The sequence below is a fragment of the Lissotriton vulgaris genome, unplaced genomic scaffold (genome assembly GCF_964263255.1).
Source record: "Lissotriton vulgaris unplaced genomic scaffold, aLisVul1.2 SCAFFOLD_384, whole genome shotgun sequence".
Classification (NCBI taxonomy): Eukaryota; Metazoa; Chordata; class Amphibia; order Caudata; family Salamandridae; genus Lissotriton; species Lissotriton vulgaris.
In genome coordinates this window covers 65,131-85,568 of record NW_028255135.1, presented here as the reverse complement: position 1 = coordinate 85,568, position 20,438 = coordinate 65,131, and the positions used below count along the sequence as shown (strand labels likewise).

General features: G+C 49.9%; 1 protein-coding gene across 1 annotated transcript in view; it reads left to right on the top strand.

Moving 5' to 3' along the window:
- The window catches only part of LOC147659219 (uncharacterized), a 231,440-nt gene that overhangs the window by 157,559 nt on the left and 53,443 nt on the right, over nt 1–20,438 (top strand). The window contains exon 9 of the mRNA XM_086951880.1: nt 2,226–2,263. Coding sequence (XP_086808006.1) covers nt 2,226–2,263 — 38 coding nt within the window. The remainder of the gene's footprint in view (nt 1–2,225; nt 2,264–20,438) is intronic.

The following is a 20,438-nucleotide window of genomic DNA, read 5'->3' as shown; positions in this document are numbered from 1 at the left end:
GGAACTCAAATCCTTTTTAGGGCTCATGGAGTACATGTCTTAGTACGTGGACAATTTTGCAACAGAGTGCGAGCCCATGAGAGAGATGTTGAAAAAAGACCAGGAATTTGTGTGGAGTGAGGAGCAAGAGGCTGTCGCTAACGCTCTAAAGGAGGATCTAATCAACTCCCCAGCGCTTGGTACGTTTGATCCAACTAAAAAAACCATTCTCGAACAGATGCATCAAACTATGGATTGGGTGCCACCCTAGTCCAGAAGGATGGTAGTGAGCAAAAGGTCATTCCTATGCGTCCAGGAGCCTTTCTCCACCGGAGAAAAACTACTCTGTAATCGAACGAGAAGCCCTGGCGTGTTTTTGGGCGGTCAGGCATTTCAAATTTTTTCTATGGGGTTTGAGGTTCACGATACGGATGGACCACAAGCCCCTCACGTATATATTTACGGTGAAAGGCCTGGAAAATTGCACCCCACGCATCAGCAGGTGGATTCTGGGATTAGAACATTTTAATTTCAAGATCGAACACGTGCCGGGCAAGGAAAATACAATTGCAGATTTTCTCTCGAGATCACCTTTACCAGAGGAGGAAGAACCTGAGGAGGCCCTGGACAGCCCAATAATGATGGTGGCTTTTCCTGCCATCACAGAGAAAGAGTGGGAAGACAGTATGAAGGAAGATAAAGAACTTAAGGTGTTAATGGAGCAAGTCAAGAAAGGATGGCCTAACAAGAAAAAAGAAGTTGAAGCAGAACTAGAAGAGTTTTGGGAAGTCCGGAATGAATTGAGTGTCATTGGAGGAAAAGTGTACCGAAATAACAGAGTAATTCCGCCCAGAGAATTACGGAAGAGAGTCATAGACTTGGCGCACGAAGGTCACCTTGGGCGAAGTGCCACAAAAGCTAGAGTAAGAACACATTTTTGGTTTCCCAAAATGGTCACCATGAAGGAGGAAGCTGTGAAAGAATGTGGGGCATGCGCTAAAAGTGACAAGTCGAAAATAATACACAAGTCTCCACTTTCTCCAGTAGGTGTTCCAACCAAGCCATGGAGCAAATTGGCATTAGACATCATTGGACCTATGCAGAATCTAGGTGTGCAAAAAAGGTTCATGTTGGTTCTGATTGACTATACTTCACACTGGGTAAAGCAAAAATTTGTGCACAGCATCAACACCAGATCAGTGATCCAATTTCTCAAAGAAGTGTTTTGTGAAGAAGGTATACCCTCCACATTAGTTACCGACAATGGGGTACAATTCACCTCCGAGGAAATGCAGAGTTTTCTGGAAATTTCAGGCATCAGACATGAAACCACAGCCCTTTATTGCCCCAAAGCAAATGGCATGGTGGAGAGAGCTAATAGGGTCATCAAAGAGAATATCCAGCTGGCTACTGTAAATGGACAGGATGTTGAGAATTGTTTGAGGGAATGTCTGTGGGCCTATCACACTTCGCCCAATAGAATAACTGGGGTCTCTCCTTTTGTGTCTTTACGTGGGAGGGAGCCCAGTACTAAGTTTAACCCCAGTTGGTTAAATGGGGGAGATGTCAGGGATGTAGATTAGGAGGAGGCAGGAGAGAAAGTCAAACAACATCAAACTAAGTACAAACAGTGGTACGATAAGAAACATGGTGTGAAGGTTCAAAGGTGAGAAGTGGGGGACATGGCGCAAGCCAGAAGGAACACTAAATTGGGAACTGACATCAGCAAGTTCTACTCCCCCGGCAGGATTGTCAAAGTGTTAAAAAATGTTGTACAGTTTGAAAATGGTCAATGGTGGAGTTTTGACAACATTGTAAAAGTGCAGCCATAACCTTTTTCTTCCTAGGAACACCTGTTATTCCCCCTTGGGGAGCCGACCAGTTTGTTGTGAACCCGTACCTGATGGTACGCTTTGTGGGTACTCATTATAAGGAAGGGAGATGTGTTACAACCCGCCTTGGTACATTCCGTTCACCCCTTCTCCCTGACCCCTCACGAGATACAGAGGTGTATTGATGTAGCTGTATTTTTGACAGTAAAATACACTTTCACAGTAGTGGACCAAAACAGATTTATTTTGAGAGAAATTACCTACAGCTTTCATGTTTTCTCTTGCGGTTAACTTTATTTCAAATCTTCTTAATATCTCTCTTAGCATTCATAAGATCTACAGTGTTTTGTGATTAACTCAAATAGTTAACTGTTTCAGTCACCTAATTTTTTTCTTTGTTTCTGGTTACTCCAGTAAATACAGAGAAGAAACTGAGATGCAAGACACCCAAGGTAGAGTGCCCTTTGGGATATCAACAACTGTTATGGCTGTACATTTTAGCATTTAATTGTTTATCCATTTCATCCTATCTCACTTGGTCCGTGTACATTTTTTTTCTCTTTCCTATTCTTTCCTGTTTCTCATTTTTCTCTTTTGAGGTCTAGCCTAGAGCAGCGCGAATGCGTTGCTTGCGAGACTTTTAGTAATGGGCTTCAGAAAGCTCACCACACGCTTGTGCGTGTGCTTCTGTTTTTCTCCCAGGCTATTGGCCTTTGTGCGCGTTTTTCTAAGAAAGACAGCACGCAATTGGGCAAAGGCAGGTGCATGTCCCACCTTTGCTCCGCCCACAGCCTATTTCTTGCGGTTACCCGCACAGGCCATATCTGTTTTCAATTATCGTGCCAAGACACGGGTGCGATAATTGAAAACTGATCGCTCGCTGTGGCGCGCACGCGCACCACTCGCGTGCTTGTTTTTTCTAGTTTTCGTGGCCGCGCTCACTGGGGCTGCCCTCACACCCCTGGGCCGCTTCTAGGCTACAGCAGACCAGATTAGCGCAGGCACAGCGCCCCGACCGCAGCTGGCATTACTGACCCTAAGCCTACTAATGCACAAACGTGTAAGACACGCATTTGCGGGCAGATGGAAACAAATGTTATCTAACTGGATTATATGCAATCCCTTCTACCGTCTGCAACTCAGTGATGTGAAAAATGCCTTGCATTTATGCCCGACGCACTTTGGGGCTCCAGGGTTCTAGCTGCCTTTTTTTCCTGTCTTTTTTGTCTTTCCAGCGTTTTTCTTAATAGCTATATCTCTATCACACTGTCGTTTCCCTCATATTTCTCCTCCTATCTCACCCTGTCACATTCTTGTTTATCTCTACTTCACCTTCTCTCTCTCTCATTCTCTATCCCTTGTTATTTTCAACCCTGAACGTTCTTAGTTCTGTCACTTTCTCTACCTCTCCTCAACCCTTTTTTCTTGTCTCCATTTCTAATTTTTTCCATTACCTCTTCTTTCTCCAGTTCTCTCTTTGAATATCTCAGATTTTCTCTTCCGTCTCACTCACTGTCAACCCCCTCCCTCTCTCTCCTCTTGCTCTCGTTGCCTCTCCCTTTGACCTTTAGTTTCTAGCTCGAGGGAAATCTTAAGGTTATTCGGTGGCGTGATTGACATTTTACTAAAGATGGTCCAATTATACACAATTATGACTCAAAAGTAATTGTTAGATTTCTGCAACACCTCATGTCAGGAGGGTTGCTTCGAAGCGGAAGCGCCGTGGTCGACTGTGCGTAAATCCAAATGAGTTGAATTCTTAAAAGGGCTGCGCCTCAAATATTTTGTTTACACTTGTTGACGCCTCGTTGAAACTGGTCGGATTGCGGGTCCAGCACAACACACACTCTGCGTTAGGTTCCTGCAAAGTTTCGGATTAAACCGTATGAATCTTTCAGTTCATATCAGCAGAGCTGGTTTGTTCCACAGTGGCATACCCCACGGAAGAGCTTAATTTGTGCTAAGGGAGGGTCCTAGGAGTTGGCACTACTTTTTGGGAACCAGGATTTATTTTCAATCGCAGACTTTTAACCTAGAGCAAGAGAGCGAAAGTCAGAAAAGCAAAATTGAAAGATGAAGATAAGAAAAGAGAGATAAAGTGTGAAGGCAGGCATGAAAAAGAACCCACATGGGTAAGATAAAGCCAACATTGGCATAGCCAATTGGTCTCCTTCTTTGAGACCTTATAAGTGTTTAGTTATCCAGCACAATATCCTTGGTGCAACAACATTAAGTGTTGCATGGCTAAACACTTATAAGGTCCCAAAGGCGAGACCTATTGGCTATGCCAGTGCTTGTTATTACTTGTTCCAGTTTTGATGAATATGCTTTGGGCTGCAGGACACTGAGTTTGTAAGTGACATCTCCCCATTGATTTTTCTTCTTCGATATTCCGCAGAGGAACGTCTCATCAGATCCCCTCCCACCTGCTCCGAACGAGAATAGTTGAACATTCTCCAAAGTATAGGTTTCAGCAGATGCACAAAACGAAGTATAATCGCTTGAAGGCAATGTTGTTCTTCCTTTCCGTCAGTAGATGTGCATGTCCTATACTGGTCAATACACTGTAAGTTTGTAAGTGTAGTGTGCCTAGTAATCAGAATCACTCCAATTTCCATATATCCTTCCAATCATTCTGGGCAGAATGTGGTCTTTGCCTGAGTGTATATCACAATATATTCTGAAACATGACAATGTAGACACTGTGGTTGTTGGCATAGGACAGGAGTTTTTGAGGCCTCAGACATTCCAGGACATCATAGTTCCGTAGTGTAGGAAGCTGGCTCTTTATATAGTATACCAAAAAGAGGTATACTCTGCAAGGTCTGCAAAGAGTCCAGGCATGTCGTATAAGTGGACAGGGGTTTACAGTAGCATTCCCAAGGTGCTCTCTTAGGGGGTAGTGTGGTCGAGCAGCCTTAGGCTTATCAGGGAGGATTGTTAGACATCTGCTGCATGCACACAGTCAATAAATGATACACACGATTCAATAAGGAGATCCACACCAATTTATAAAAATAACACATATCTTTATATAAATTTAGGCACCAGAATCATCACAATCAGTTAAGTATGTTTTTAGTTAGAAATATTCACAGTTTTCAAAAGTCGATACTTAGTGCAATTTCTGAAGCAATAATGTTATCTTATGGAGGAAAGGCATATACTGCATATAGGTATTTTACAGCGACTTACAGGACCAATCTTCTGGACTTAAGGTGAGTATGGGACAGAGTTCAAGGCAGCACCAACAGGTCACCTTTTTTTTTTAAACCTTTATTGGAAAACGAGCAGGAGATAGTAGTGGTACATACACAAAGCCATACAATTATTCATAGATGGTGCAATGCAACAATAGACTTCAAGGAACCAGGTGTCATGTCCAGGCAAAATTCAGTAGTAGACATCAATGGAAAATCATATAACAACATGAATTGCTCGTCGCGTAACGCATCATCACAGTACAGTAGGCGTATGGGCCCGTAGCTCATACTTGGAAAGGAAGGGTAAGAAAGAGCAACATAGTACACTCCGAGCCATCACTCAGCATTTGATCAGAGGAGATACCCCCAGCACCAACACACGAAGGGCAGTTAGTGACCCATCAAGCCACCCACATGGACAACGCAGTGTAACTCTCCCAATCAGCAGAACAATAGAAGAAAGCAACACCGCCATTCCCCACGAACCACTGTGAACGGCAGTTGCCCGTGCAGCCTAACAAACACCGCAGCTCTAGCCAACCCCCACCCGGTCTTCACTCTCAGGTTCAGAGTCCTGCACCGCCCTAGTAAGGAGGTACAACTGCAACGGGCTCCAGAAATCCCTGGGCCTAGAGCCCACAGGCATCATGTCCGCATATATGTTGTATTGGTCCTGACAGTAAATGATGTCCCTTAACCAGTCCTCGAACTTCGGCACTCTGCCCCGTCCCCAACAGCAAGCCACTCGCCGCTTGGCCAGCAACAAGGCCACGTCCACAAACCGGCGATGGACCGCTGGCACTTCCTTAGTATACCCCAATAGCAGGACCACGGGGTCGAACAACACCCCATCCTCAGTCATAGTCTGAAGAGCAGTATGGACCTGCACCCAGTATTCCAGAATGGCCGCACAGTCCCATGCCAGGTGCAAAAAATCGGCACCCGCTGCTCGGCAACGGGCACATCTATCGTCCTCGGACAACCGAAATCTAAATTTCCTGGCCGGGGTGTAATAAAACCTTTGTATGAACTTGTAGTGTATAATTTTCAAGCGGCAACTGGAGGAGATATTGGCAGTCACACCACAACAGTACAGCCATTGCTCGTCAGAGATGGCGATCCCAAGTTCAGCATCCCATTGTTCCCGCACCCGGCTAGCCGGCGTAACTCGCTGTCGCCTGATGGCGCCATACAGTTTAGAAACCAAGTGTCGCCCATCAGAGACCAACAGAACATGGAGCGGTAAGGTCACATCCGGTTCCCTAGGGAACTCAGGCAGTAAGGTCCGCAGGCCTTGTCGCAATCGGACATAGTAAATCATCTCCAGAGGGGAACAAGCCGCACTGCCAAAAAAGTGTTCACGGGTACGGAAGGTGCCGTCGCGGAAGAGGCTCCCCCACGTAAGGGTCCCAAGCCGTTTGCATAGCCTCTGGAACCCTGTCTCATGCAACAGGAACAAAGCAGGATGATATGCCAGGGGCAGTGCAGGTGTGTAGAGGAACGAATGTCCCAATAGCTTCGCCACACGCTTCCAAGCATCCACCGTGCAAGTCACCGTTGTCTGGTGAGTATCCACATCGCCTACATTGCCCAGGACAATGCCCTCCAATGGGAGAGGATGGGCAACCCATTGCTCAGCCGCAATCTGTGGCATAAACGGTGTGGGGCGCATCCAATGGTATGCATAGTGTGCCTGAGCGCTCAAATAATAAAGTTCAAAGTCAGGAACATCAAAACCTCCATCAACATAGGGCAACGTTATGGTGGCCCACGCTACTCTCGGTTGTTTACCCCCCCAGAACAGACGAATCAGCTCCGAACGGAGACGTTTAAAAAAATACGCGCCAGGGTAGTATGGTATATTCTGAAAGAGATACAAAAAACGGGGTAGTATCACCATTTTTATCAGAGAGGCTCTGCCCGCCATAGACAACGGCAGAGACATCCACCTCGTAACGTTATCCGCAAGTTTAGTGATAGCGACCCCGTAGTTAAGTCTAATAATCTCCTCCTTGCTCAGTGAGACCTCAATCCCAAGATAACGCAGCTCCGAATCACACCACTCCAGCGGGTAGTCTAACGGGAAGCGATGAACCGCTGCAGTGAGGGGGAAGAATTGAGATTTCTGCCAGTTAATATGTATCCCAGATATACCCCCAAAGGCAACAAGCTCCCGTAAAAGCATGTTAAGGTTCGCCTGCGGATCTTTCACATAGAGCGTAACATCGTCAGCGTATAAAGAAATCCCCACTTGGCGCTGAAAACAATTAAACGCACTTTGTTGGTGCAGTTGGCGAATACGACAGGCAAGAGGCTCTATGGCAATGGCAAATAGGAGGGGAGAGAGGGGGCATCCCTGCCTAGTTCCCCTCGTAATAGGAAGCCGGGGAGAAAGCACACCATTCACGACCACTCTCGCCACCGGGTCAGTGTACAGCAATTTGACCCACGAAATAAAAATACGAGGGAACCCCATCCTGCACAAGACATCGATCAGGTAACCCCACTCCACGGAATCAAACGCTTTCGTAGCGTCCAGGAAAACGGCGGCCACCGGGATCTCCGGAGCTATAGTGGGGATCAGGGAGAACAGCGTCCGAAGATTGTGAGATGTCGCCCGGCCAGGCACAAACCCGGACTGATCGGGTAGTACAATAACAGGCATAAGCTCCGAAAGCCTCATCGCCAACACTTTTGCCAGTATCTTGACATCGCAGTTAAGCAATGAGAGAGGCCTATAAGATCCCACGTCCAGGGGATCCTTACCTGGTTTAAGTAACGAGGTGATGGCAACCTCCCGCATAGATCCTGGCAATCTCCCAACATCCAGGGACTCCTCAAAGACCTCACGGAGTACCGGAGCCATAATATCTACATAACATTTATAAAATTCGGCGGGTAAGCCGTCCAGCCCCGTAGCCTTCCCATTATTAAGGGACATGATAGCGCCTCTAATCTCCTCAACGTCAAGGGGCCTGCCTAGGAACGCCCTGTGATCGTCCGAAAGCCAGCAAAGAGCCAGATCATCAAGGAATCCCCCATACCTCACATCACCCGATTGCTGAGTAGTGTACAATTGAGCGTAGAGGCGGAGAAATGTCTCCTGAATCTCCCCAGTGTCCTTACAGCGTGTGCCATCTGGCAAAACCAATTCCAACACATCCGAGTTAAACCTCTGATGCCTTGTGAGCGCGGCTAGAACCTTCCCAGGCCTCTCACCCTCGCAGTATCTCCTCGCTGTCCAATATTTCCCCCTGTGCTTGGCCTCCCTGGCAGCCTCCTCCTCGTATTCTGAGAGCTTACCCCTAAACTGATGCATGAGGTCAGGATCAGAACCAGCCTGTAGGACGCGCTCCAGCTGTCGTAAGTCAGCCTCTAAAGCCGCAAGCCGTCAAACAATAGACCTGAGTACCCCGCAGCTCTTGGAGATGGTGACACCTCGAATCGTGACTTTGAACGCCTCCCATATCACCTCAACACTATCCACAGATCCTTTATTCCTTGGAAAGAAAGCTTCCACTTCCTCGCCAAGTTCTGTCTTAAAAACGGGATCCAACAAGGCAGATGGGAAAAGCCTCCAGGGCGGTCGCGGCCTGTGCAGCCCAGGCACTGAAAGTACAACTTTAACCGGGCAATGATCAGAGTACGTTCTGGCTAGGTGTACCACCTCCCGCAACCCTGCCACCAGTCCCCTGGAGAGGAAGATATAGTCCAGTCTCGCCCAGGAGCGAGCCTGGGCAGTGAAGTGCGTGCTCTCTCTATCTGTCGGGTGAGTATATCTCCAACTGTCAATCAGGCCTGCGTCCTCCACAATGCCCCGTAAGACATCTCTGGCTTGTGCATTGTACTGAGGACTCACCTCCGATCTGTCTACCAAGGCCTGAACCGCTAAATTGAAATCCCCCCCCCCATACAATATGTGAGGCTTCCACAGCAAGTACATGGCCCCAGAGCGTAAAGAAAAAAGCAGGTGTATCAATATTCGGTGCATAACAATTCACAAAGAGTACAGTGATTTGCCCAAGCCTCCCCCATAGTAACACAAATCTCCCCTCAGGATCCACATGCGACCCCAACTCTTGAAAGGAGAGCGACTTCTTGATAAGTATAGCAACCCCACGAGCATACGAGGAATACGATGCAAATGTCCTCACTGCCGCCCACTTCCCCCCAAACTTAGGAGCAGGCACACGTCGCAGATGCGTTTCCTGGAGCAAAGCTATTTGTATGGCATGTCTATCCAAATAGTGAAGTACATTCCGACATTTCCTGGCATCATTAAGCCCACGCACATTCCAAGACAAAATCGAGATCGTATCCACAGCATCAGTCGACATCACCCGTAATCCGCGCGTATCTGGGCATACGCAAGCAGTGCACCATCCCAGTCTCTCGGGACAAGGCAGTGGAACGGTACCATCTCACACACCATCCACTCAGACAACCCCGCACCACATCCACCCCTGCCATCTTCAAGCCAAAACACCAAAGACCCCTCTCCCAAACACAAAAAACAGCACCCGTGCAACAGGCACGCACACAGCTCAGAAAATAGCAAGTGGCAAACACACCACCCCCCCCTGCAACAACGAACCTGGGGGACCCAGGAGCGGCCTCACACCATCCGTCCCCACCCCCGCAACAGTGACCCCCAAGAGCGGGCAAATCAGTCCCCCCATCGTTCGCAGCAGACCAAGCCAACACAGCTTCCCCCACCCCCACCCACCTGACCAACCCCAACTCGGCAGGACCCTCAAATAACCTCCCCCCCCCCCCATCCATCCATCCAAGCAAACAACAAGTCATTCGTACAAAGAAACTCAGAAAAAAGTATTGGGGCATTCCCGGTGGGGTGCCCACCAGAGGTGCACGACACCACTCTCACACACTACGCCGCACTCCGACCCACAGGGCGCATACGCGGCCCAGGCGCAGCGTGGGGGTGGGTGCCCGGAGCACATCAATGTCATCAACCATCGCCCCCTTAGTGACCCCCAACAACGGTCACTCATATCAAATCGAACATCCCCATGTCCAACTCCAACAGTACAGGGCTGGGGGAGCCCAGGCCACAAACACAGCTATGCGGATGTCCGTGAACAGCATCCATAACAGTCTGCATGCAGAGAGAAACGCATTTATGCGTCATCATCCTCTCCCGCCGATCGGTGGCCCTCATGTTCCTCCCCATCCCGCCGGTCATGCGCAGATCGCTCCCTCCTGAGACGCTTTGCAAAATCCTCCGCATGTTGAGGATTCGTGAAAAAATGTTGCTTTGCCTGATGAGTCACCCTAAGTTTTGCAGGATACAGCAAGGCATAGTCCACCTGTAGATCACAAAGTTTTTTCTTGACCGGCAGGAACTTACGCCGTTGCTCCTGCACCATAGGCGTAAAGTCAGGATAAATGGTGAAGTTGACCCCCTCAAAGGAAAGCGCACGATTAGCGCGAGCCGCCCGAAGAGCAGCGTCCCGGTCCCGATAATTCAGGAGACGAGCAATGATTGGGCGCGGTGTAGCTCCCGTGGCCAGCCGCGGCCCAAGAGAGCGATGCGCCCGTTCAACAATGAATTGCGTAGAGAATGTCTCCGCGCCAGTCGCGCCAACCAGGAGTCTCTCCACATACGTCTCCATTTTCCCCCCTACGTTGGTCGTCTCCGGCACACCTACCACGCGTATGTTATTGCGCCGGCTTCTCGCCTCCAACTCCTCGTTCTTAGCGGCGATCACTCGTAGGATATTGTCCATTCTCGCCAACTGGGTGGTATGAGTGGCGGCCATGTCGTCATGATCCGAGATGCGCTGTTCCGCCGTAGTCAGGCGCTCCTCATTACATCCAGTTTCTGCACCACTGCGTCCATGCGCGAGGATAGTTTGTCCACTTTATCCACAATAGTGGCAAAACCCTGCCTCATCTCCTGCATCATCTGCTGAAAATCCGGGGTGGGAGGCTGCAGTACAGGATCAGCAACAGGCGGGAGGGGGGGGGGGGAGCGCGAACTCCCGGCCTCTTGCACCAGACGAGCACCCCTCCTGGCCGCCACGGAGTCAAAGGACAGCTTAGGCTGCTTGTTATCAGGCTTCCCCATGGTGACACGTTCTTAGCGTGTATCAGCCCCCACAAAGGTGCACAGAGAGAAGCCAAGGGACTGCAGGGTCCACAGCCACGAGTCCCTAGCGGTGTGTCCAACCAGCCAGAGCGCTCTGCACACCAAAGTCCCAGACCAGCGTACAGTGCCCGGCCTGCCCTCCTATGTCGCCACGCCACCACGGGATCTGGCCCCTCCAGCAATCACAAATCCAGCCGCTCCCCCAATGGCAAAGAGGAGCACGTCTAGTAATAAGCAATATAAGGCAGGGGGGCCCAACAGTAGTGCAGCAGAACACTTCACAGCGCAGGAAACCAGGCGCCACACAGAGGCTACACCAAGGACGGTGTGCACAGCCCTGCACCAGTGAGGTCCCAGCAGATAGCACCCTCCGGACAATCTGGTCAGTATCTCAAAGCAGGGACAACAGTCAGTAGATTAGACAGCAGGACGGTGCCTCAGCTCAGAAGGGGAAGAGCTACGCTCCAACATCAGGCACTATCGACTCCAGGCGATACCTTCCCCCAGCCACCTTCGTGAGGGAAATGGCGCCAAACAGTAGTCCAGGGTGACACTCCTCACACTGTGGACTACACTGAGCCCACCAACACACAGCGCCGGTCGCTTCACACCAAGCTGGAAGAGCACCACAGCCGGGGGCACGAGCAGGCATAAAGACCCCGCCACTCCCGACTGCTCAATGGCCGCGTCTCACCTCGGGCTTCAGACGTGGCCCTGTCGCGCTCTGTCTCCGGAGTCCGACGTGGCTCCCTCTCCGCCGCTCCTCACGAGTCCCCCCGGTCACAAATAGCGGCCACAAGCGCCCGCTGCGGCGGGGCGTCCAGCCGCAGTAGAAGTCAGAGGGGGAGGGGACAGGGCCTCCACCACACGTGTGGCACCACGGACTGTAGTCGGCAGGGCCGCCGGACTACGGAGCACCCAGCTTCCAGAGCGCCCAGCGGGGAAAATTGCAAGTCCCGTAACTCCGGTCAACACGCTCCGATCGGAACAGGAGTTGGACCGAGTGAGGTCGAGAGTGTCCCCAGCATATATCCAGGGTCAGGGCAGGGACAGGCGATGGCCAAGAGGATCTATGCCAGGATTAAAGCTCCGGGCGGCAGGAGCCTCACAAGAGTGCGGCCATGCTGCAGTGCGCCCTCTAGCGCCCCTCACCAACAGGTCACCTTGGGCTGCACTGGGGCGGCCGTGTGCAGAGGTGCAATACAGTATCTGGTACCCTGTTGAAATCATTGGGGATCGGTCACCAGACCGATCCCCAATGATTTCAACAGGGCACCCGATGCTGTATTGCACCTCTGCACCTGCCCGCCTCAGTGCTGCAAAAAGAGACTGCAAGCTGGGACTGGGGGACCAGTTCCGTTGTACAAACAAGGGGGCGCAGGTGTCATGATGCTTGGGGACGTGGAAACACCTTTGATCCTCTTATCCTCCATCCGGGGCGGCCAGGTGCAGAGGTGTCCTGAGGCATCGGGTTTCTGTCACCAGAGACATTTGTGGTAGAGAGGGCCTGCACAAAGAGACTGAAAACGGTGTCAATATGTCCACAGTTGGCAAACTGAAGGTGGGTTTTGGGTCTGGGGACCACACTGGCACCGTTGCCGCACTTCAACTCGGGCTAGGTGGATTTTGTCAGTCCAGATTCCTTGAAGCTCTTCTGGGGTGCCTGCATGATGCAGGGGAGCAGCTCCGCTACTCCTCAGGGGCACCTGGGTTTTGGGTGAAGGCTAAATGTCCGCCCAGGCTTTTGGAGGCACAGGCAGCTGCAGGACGAGCTGTCTTTGGTGCAATTTTGGAGGACAGCAGGCAGGCTGGCAGGGTTGGCACCAAGTCAGTTTCTGGTCTTCTGTTTTTGCTTTTGTGACTCTTCAGCATCTTTCTTCTTCTTTCAGGTCGGCAGGATCTGACCTTCTGGTACCAGGGGCTTCCCTAAATACTGGATTTGAGGCCATTGGGGGAGTGTAGGTTAGAAGCCAATGGGCTACTTACCCCTGGGGTCATTACGCCCCCTATATGACTACTTCCAGTGGGAAGTGGGCATAACTCTGTCCCAGAATTCCTACATTTCACATTCACATCAGGTAGCCCTCCTTCGGGGTGGAACTAGCCTGAGGGTGAACATGCCTCTCTCACTAATAATTTTCCCGTCTGTCCAGTTGACAAATGGCACTGGTAAGTGGGGTTGGCATCACCTCTGACGGAAGCCAGATTTGCCTCCCTAAAATGGTAGGCCCTTTGAAGCCCCCTGCCTTGGAATGCTAATTTACAGGTCATCCTGTTGGAAGGGTGTAAAACACCCTCTGCAAGAGCAGGCTTTGTTCCTGACCTCCCGAGAGCGTGGGCCCTCACTCCTGGGGATCCTCTGTGGTGTACTCTAGTAGTTGGTAGTTTTTCAGGGGCACCTCTTAGGTGCCCCCTGGGTGCATGTATTATTAAATGCATCACTGGAATCAGTGTGGGTTCATTAATACAAACTGTTTGATACCAAATATATTTGGTTTCAGTAAAGCCATAATGTAGCTGAGGTACTCGTTTTTACCAGTTTCCAGCATATGTACTTAAAATGGCTTCCCAGGTCACTTGCACTTGCAGTAATTAAACTGGTCAACATAGGTGCGTGTGCTCATGCAGCTATGTCTACACATGCAGTATAGTGCGCCCTGCCTTAGGGCTGTAAGGCCTGTTGTAGGGGTGACATTCATATACTGCATGCTGTATTTTCACTTTTGTCTGCACGAAGGCATGCAGCCTGCAATTGCAGTCTGCATGGGTTGGGTCGGAGGGCCCTTAGGGTGGCATAATGCATGTTGCAGCCCCTAGGGACCCTCTTTGATACCCATGCCCTGGTTACCTGGGTTGCTATTTACTAGGGACTTGGAGTGCCAAAGGTATTGTCAATTGGGGAAACAATTGAACAGTTTTAGGGAAAGAGATCTTTCAATGTGGACCTGGATAACAGGAACCCAGTGCACTTCCTGTCAAAATTGCACTAAATACCAGGCAAAAAGTGACGATGACTATATAAACAAGCATTGGCATAGTCAATAGGTCGTCTTAGGGCCTTATAAGTGTTTAGCCATGCAACAGTTGATGTTGTTGCATGGATATTGTGCTGCATAACTAAATAATTTTAAGGTCCTAAAAGAGAAACCTATTGGCTATGCCAATGCTTGTTTGAGAAGGTGAGTGGGCTAATGTGTCATCAAGAGGGGGATATATTCCTCAAGGACTACGTCAATAATGTTCTTACTTCTTTATTTAAGGGGTTGTGTATAGGGTTAGCATCCCACCTTCTGGCTTCTTCAGAGAACTCCAATCCAAGATGCTTATCACACATAAAATCAGTAGGTAGTGACAGAGGTACACGCCTGCAATGAAGAGGGCCAGAAGTCAAGAGATCCACAGTTCTTCTTATCCACAAACAATAGAATTCAGCTTTTGTTACTGTAAATCTTTCTAAACCAGAGCTACAGCAATCAAGAGTCAACGGAGGATCGTGGACAAATCCTGTTGGGTCTAAGGGGATCATTAAAGAATTAAGCTTTGATTATAAAATCGCGGAGGGGGTGAGAGTCTAGTTGAGCCATCAAAGGGCTATTTTGTGGAGTCAGGACCATAGTTGATGTGGGTCACTCTTCTGCTTTCTAGTTTTTGGCAGTTGTGTCATGTCCTGTCCACCCCTATCAAAATTTGGGCTTAACTGCTCCCGACCTAAGCCTACTCAGAAGACACAAAACGCAGGGGTCGCTGCCAGACTCATGTCGAAGCACATTGAAAGGCATGGAAATTAGGAGAATGTGAGCTTCTTCGTGGTGGGAACTCTTGGTATCTGATAGAGACTACTAGCTGCAGAGTCCTTAATGTAGAATATTCCCCAGGCGTTATATTGGACACGGAAAACTTTCTTGCCCAGCATCCCTGCGCGCCGCGGGGGGCGGCGCCACGCGACTCTGCCCGACGTCCTTTCACGGGCGAGACGTCAGCGAGGCCACATAAGCCCCACCCCGGCGCGCTGAGATAAGTTTTCTTCTTTTCTGCGTGCAACGTGGACACGGATAGTGTTACTGGCTGATTTAAGCCTTTCCCTTTTCGCTCTTCCACGTGTTTTTCTGGGTACAGTGTGTGAATGCCTTCAGGTTTTAAAGCGTGCTCGTCTTGCGAACGCCAGATGTCGGCGACTGATCCCCATACCATCTGCATGAGGTGTTTGGGGGAACACCACAACTCCACGGGCTGTGAGGCGTGTCAGCAGTTGAAGCCGAAGTCTAGGTCGGCGTTGTTGCCGCAGCCGTCCTCTGCGGACGGCTTCAAGAACCGCCGCTTCCACCTCAGACATCGTCTTTCTCCCGCGCCGCAGAAGCGTCGCTCACCTATTGGTAAGTGTTGCAGTTTGTCCCTATGCGGCAGCCTTGCAAGCCTCATTGGCTCCTCCCGGGATGTCTGCGGATCCCTTGCCGTGTGCGGGGCCCTCGGCAGCGTCGCCGGCGGATCCGGCCCTGGCGTCGACGTGTACGGCTCCAGGTTCGGAGGATGTGGTGTCTTCGGGGTGCTGCACTTCGGGGTTCCCTCCTTTGGACCACGGCGCCTCTGCTTCGCCGCAAACCTCCGCGGGGGTCCCTGTGGTTTTGTGGGAGGTTGCCAGGGCTCGGTCATGTCCCGAGTCCTTCTCGGTCCTCTGGTCAGGCGGCAACCTTGGTGGCTGGCTAGGGGTCGGGCGTATCCCCAGGCCCTCCTCCTTCCTCCACGCAGGCGGCTGCCTTGTCGGAGGTCGAGTTGGCCCCTTCACCGCTCCTTGGCCGCTCAGCTCCGGCCCGCCCTCGGTCTCCTGCGCCGAGCGGTGTGGCGGAAGTTGTTCTGGTGTCTCCTTCGGTGCCGGTCAACGTTGACCCGACTCTGGTTGTGGACTCTACGGCTCCGGGAAGGCGCTGGGTCATTGATTCCTCTTCAGATGCCTCTTCGTCGCCAGAGGTTCGTCGGTTGATGGTGTCATCCTCTCTGAGACGGATCGCGGAGTTGTGGCTTTTTCCCCGGCGTCGTCTAAGGACAGTTCTTCGCTGTCGCCACGGCCGCAGTCTTCGTCGGAGGTGCCTCAGGTTCCTCATTCTTCGGCCCCCCCTTCCCACTTTCTGGACCTGGCCTTTTATTCCTCCGGTTGGGCTGGGGGACTGCCGTCTTAGTCAGCAGCCGTCGCCCACAGAGGAGCTGCTTTCCCCACCTCGGGTCCCTACGGAGGCAGGTGCTGCCTTCGCTCTCGCTGTCTCCACGGCTGCGGGGATTTTGCGCATGGGAGATCCAGTGGCCCACTTTCCCATGGATCATCTTCTGGAGGTCCTCCATCAGGGCTCTGGTGGTTGGGAGCTGCTTTTGCCATTCGAGGCTTCGCTCCACAATTCCCTCATGGGGGCTTGGGGTCGTCCTGCCATGGGTTACCCGGTGCCGCAGCACCTTCTGCATCGCCACCGTCCTGCGCCTCATGATCCTATCCGTCTTTCTCTTCACCCTTCGACCAGGGACACTCTTTTGCAGATGGCTTTTCCCTCCCCATCATCGGTGTTGTCCCCTCCGTCGTGGGAGGCGCGCTGTTTGGATTCCTGGGGCGGAATGTCTTTGCCTCCACCAGTGTGGCCTTGAAGGCTCTCAACACTCTTTGTGTCCTGGCAGGGGCCACTTCTTGCTTTTGGGATTCGGCTGAGTCCCTTCAGTCCACCGCTTCTAGTGAGGGTACCCGGGTTGATCTCCGGCACCATGTAATGGATGGCCGGGAGCTGGCGGCCTTCATTTTTCGCTCGGCTCTGGATATGTCAGAGGTGCTTGGTCCGTGCCATGGCCTCTTCAGTGGCCCTTCATCGCCATGCATGGCTCTGGGATAGTGTGTTCCTGGAGAATGTTCGGGAAAAGGTTAGTGACCTTCCCTTTGATGGCACCCTTTTGTTCCATGCCCCTGCGGACTCTGCCATTCAGAGGTTTCTGGCGGAGCTCCGCCCTCCTCCTCCCCCTCAGTGACTGGGTAGCCGCTCTAGTTCTGGGCAGTATTCTTCCTTTGTATCCCGGGGCTTGGTTGTGAGTAACGCAGGTGGTGGGTGTTCTGTGTGATTGTTGTACCTTCCTGTCCCTTGTTGGGCTTTGATGGCTTTGGCTGCTGGTCCAGCCCTTTTTTGATCATGGTTTTGGATGTTGGTCAGCTGTGTTGGCCTGAGATTAGGCCTTCCGTGTATTCTTTCTGGCTCATTGGCAAGCCGTGTGCGGTTTCTCCGAGAGTCTTTTTGGTTGTTGTCCTCTGATGCGGATACTTTTTCATAAGAGGGTTCCCATGTTCTTGGGACGTAACTTGCCCGATGTGGGGCAGTGGTAGCTATTACATAGCTCTCTCCTATGCTAGGGCGGTGTGGTCGCCCTTCGGGCCTCTGCTCTCCGTGGCGTCACGGTATGTCGCAGGTCAAATATCTTCTTCTCCTTCGTCCATAGGCATTTTTGGCGGTGCGGCAGTCCCTGTCTTGTCCGCCGCCTGAGGCCGGGGACCCACTCCTTAGTAGATTGGTTCTGTCCGGGGCGGTCCCCCTTTGGGGTCCTTCGGGATAGTTCACTAGCTTTGCCCATTTCTGAGCCTGACGTGGTCCGGGTCTTAGTTTGTGACTTTGTCAGCAGCTGGCTGCCCCCGCCTGCTCTTCTGTTCTGTGACCGGCGGCCTTGGCTTGGGCCCTGGAACTCCTGTTTTTGTCCCATGGGGCCATTGTGAGCTCTCGTTCTTATTCTTGGCTGCCCTTTTCACGGTGTTAAGTTTCAACGGGGTTAGCCCAGAAAAACTACTACCCAGACCTGGGTCAAAGTATCAGTACGTTTAGAGAAATGGTCGAGGTAGTCCCTCTTATATTCAATTTACATTAATGATTCGCCAAAGAAAGGTTATTTCTGAATTAATCCATTCAACATATTTAATTACCAAATATAGAAAAAATGTTACACAATGCTCTTGCATTTCAGAGCATTCATATTGATCCATATGTCACCTTTTAAAAGCCTCATTGCGTTATTCAAAATAAAGAATACGATCAATACTTTTGTTATTCAAAGCATTAATACAAGTCTACCTTTGATACATTTTGATATTTACAGTGCTCTCAGTAAAAAGAGGAAAAAAGGAAATTTTTCGGGGAAATGGGGGTGAATGGGTAGGTGGGGGACTGGGTAAAGGTGGTGTGACATGAACACGGTCTCATGTTATATACAGTTGAACCTTTACAGCCTAAATTCGTTCAAAGGTTCCCTATAGTCATAGCACATAGGTCACGATAAATCAATTTCTTCTGTTCCTATGGTATGAGGGTACAAGGTAGTCTTTGTTTCGACCACGAGAGATGCAGGGTTATTAGTTCCTCATTATGGGGTCTACATCAGGACAAATGTTGGTGTGGAGCACCTATAAAATAGAATGAATTGCGTTCAGTGTGTGTGATTATCATATGGGGAATCATGAAGTTGGTATCCACAAATGGTACCTACTCAGGAAACGGCTGTGAATGGCCGTATCAGGCGGGCAGCGAAGATGCTCCTCAATTATCTGCAATAAAATGGAATCATGTATTACAAGGCAGGACAATTACTGTCCAGTATGGAGAATCGTAGTAAACTGGGGGGGACTGACTGGGACGTGCAACGGTGGTACCACCTAGTCACTTTACAAGTGGCCCATGAGTCTTCAGTTTTAATGGTGAAGTTGCTTAACGGTGTCCTAAGATCTGTCATAATAGGTTGCTAATTAGTCAACCCGTTTTCATTCTGGATAAAACAAAGTGAAATAAACAGTTCAACGCGTATCCTCTTCTAATTCTAATCGAGCACTAGACACTACCATATTGTCACATTTCCACATGTGTGTGTCATCACATTTAAGCGTAGGAACGTGAAAGATAAATCGTCCATTACAGCGCGGTATATACAAAAGCCGAGAGACAACCTGGCCTTAAAATGGCTAGTGTGTTAAAAGGAAACAGCTAACGTCGTATCAATGTATATTAAATAACACGTGTGATCAACTGATACATTAATCGGTACATTTCTCGTAGCGCGCAACTCGAAAAATGTTAAAAGCTAACAGCGTTTAATCTTTCTTAAGCCAAAAACATGTTAACACGGTGAACAATGTGTGGGAATACCTTCTCAGAGTTCTACAGAGTGAGCACGTGTCATCTCTTACCTCCTCCTCCACTTTTAGGTGACTGGCAAGCCGCTCGCTACAGCTGAACTTTTTTAAGAAGGAAACAGCATCGCGGCCGCATCACACTGTGCTGCCGCTAGATGCTAGCTGGAGGCTCGCCCGTTGCGTAGCCAATGAAAGCCTAATGCGCGTCGTCATTAGGAATGTCTCCCAGCCGTGACGTTTGGGGAAAATCCTTCAGTCAGTGAAAAACTTTATTGGGATGACAGGATTTCGCAAAGGTTAAGGGATGTCTCAAAAATAATCACGCAAACATTTTCCTTATATATCAGATAGACTCCACCATGAGAAAGGTGTCTCGGCGGAAGTCAATCTCCGAACAGGATGATGTGAATAGTAACGTGCATATTTACGACTAAAAACCGTGTTGGGGCTGCGGTCAGTGCCTTATGACAAGAAGTTGACATACAGAGAATCAAAACAGTCAATCACAATATTAGGCGATTTTTCGTACAGCGTTACATACGTATGGTAATAAATAAAATCACAGTTTAGAGTACATAGCGGTATTAGTTCTCTCCGAACGAGGTAATGTGGATATTGATGCCAATGCTGTGCATATTAACGAATAAAACCTGTGTTGGGCCTTGGGTCAGTACCTTATGACAAGGGGTGGACATAAATCAAAACAAAACAGCCAATCACAATATTAGGAGATTTTTCATACACGTTATATACGGATGGGAATAAATAAAATCACAGTTTACAGTACATAGCGGTATCAGTTAACAAAATCATTACACATCGAGGCCACACATTGCTCCAGTACTATGTGTAGAGTCATAGGCTTGTTTATACTAAGTATGCAAGTATGTAACGCATGTTTGTATCTGCATCTCAAATCTGTTAGTATAATGATGGTATGGACACATATATATGAATCAACATGATGGGTGGAACTCTCTATTCAGGTTCTAGGCCTGCCATTTGGGCATAAGTGGCATCCAGCTCATTTAGTCCAGTGTCAACCTTGTCTAATAAATGCATCCACTTGCACTCCCTAGTGTTCATAATGGGGCTCAAGTCTCTTCCCCTTGGGCCCAGGGTTATTTTTGGTTGTGAGGGACAAGATGCAAGTAATCAACTTGGTGGATAAAAAGACC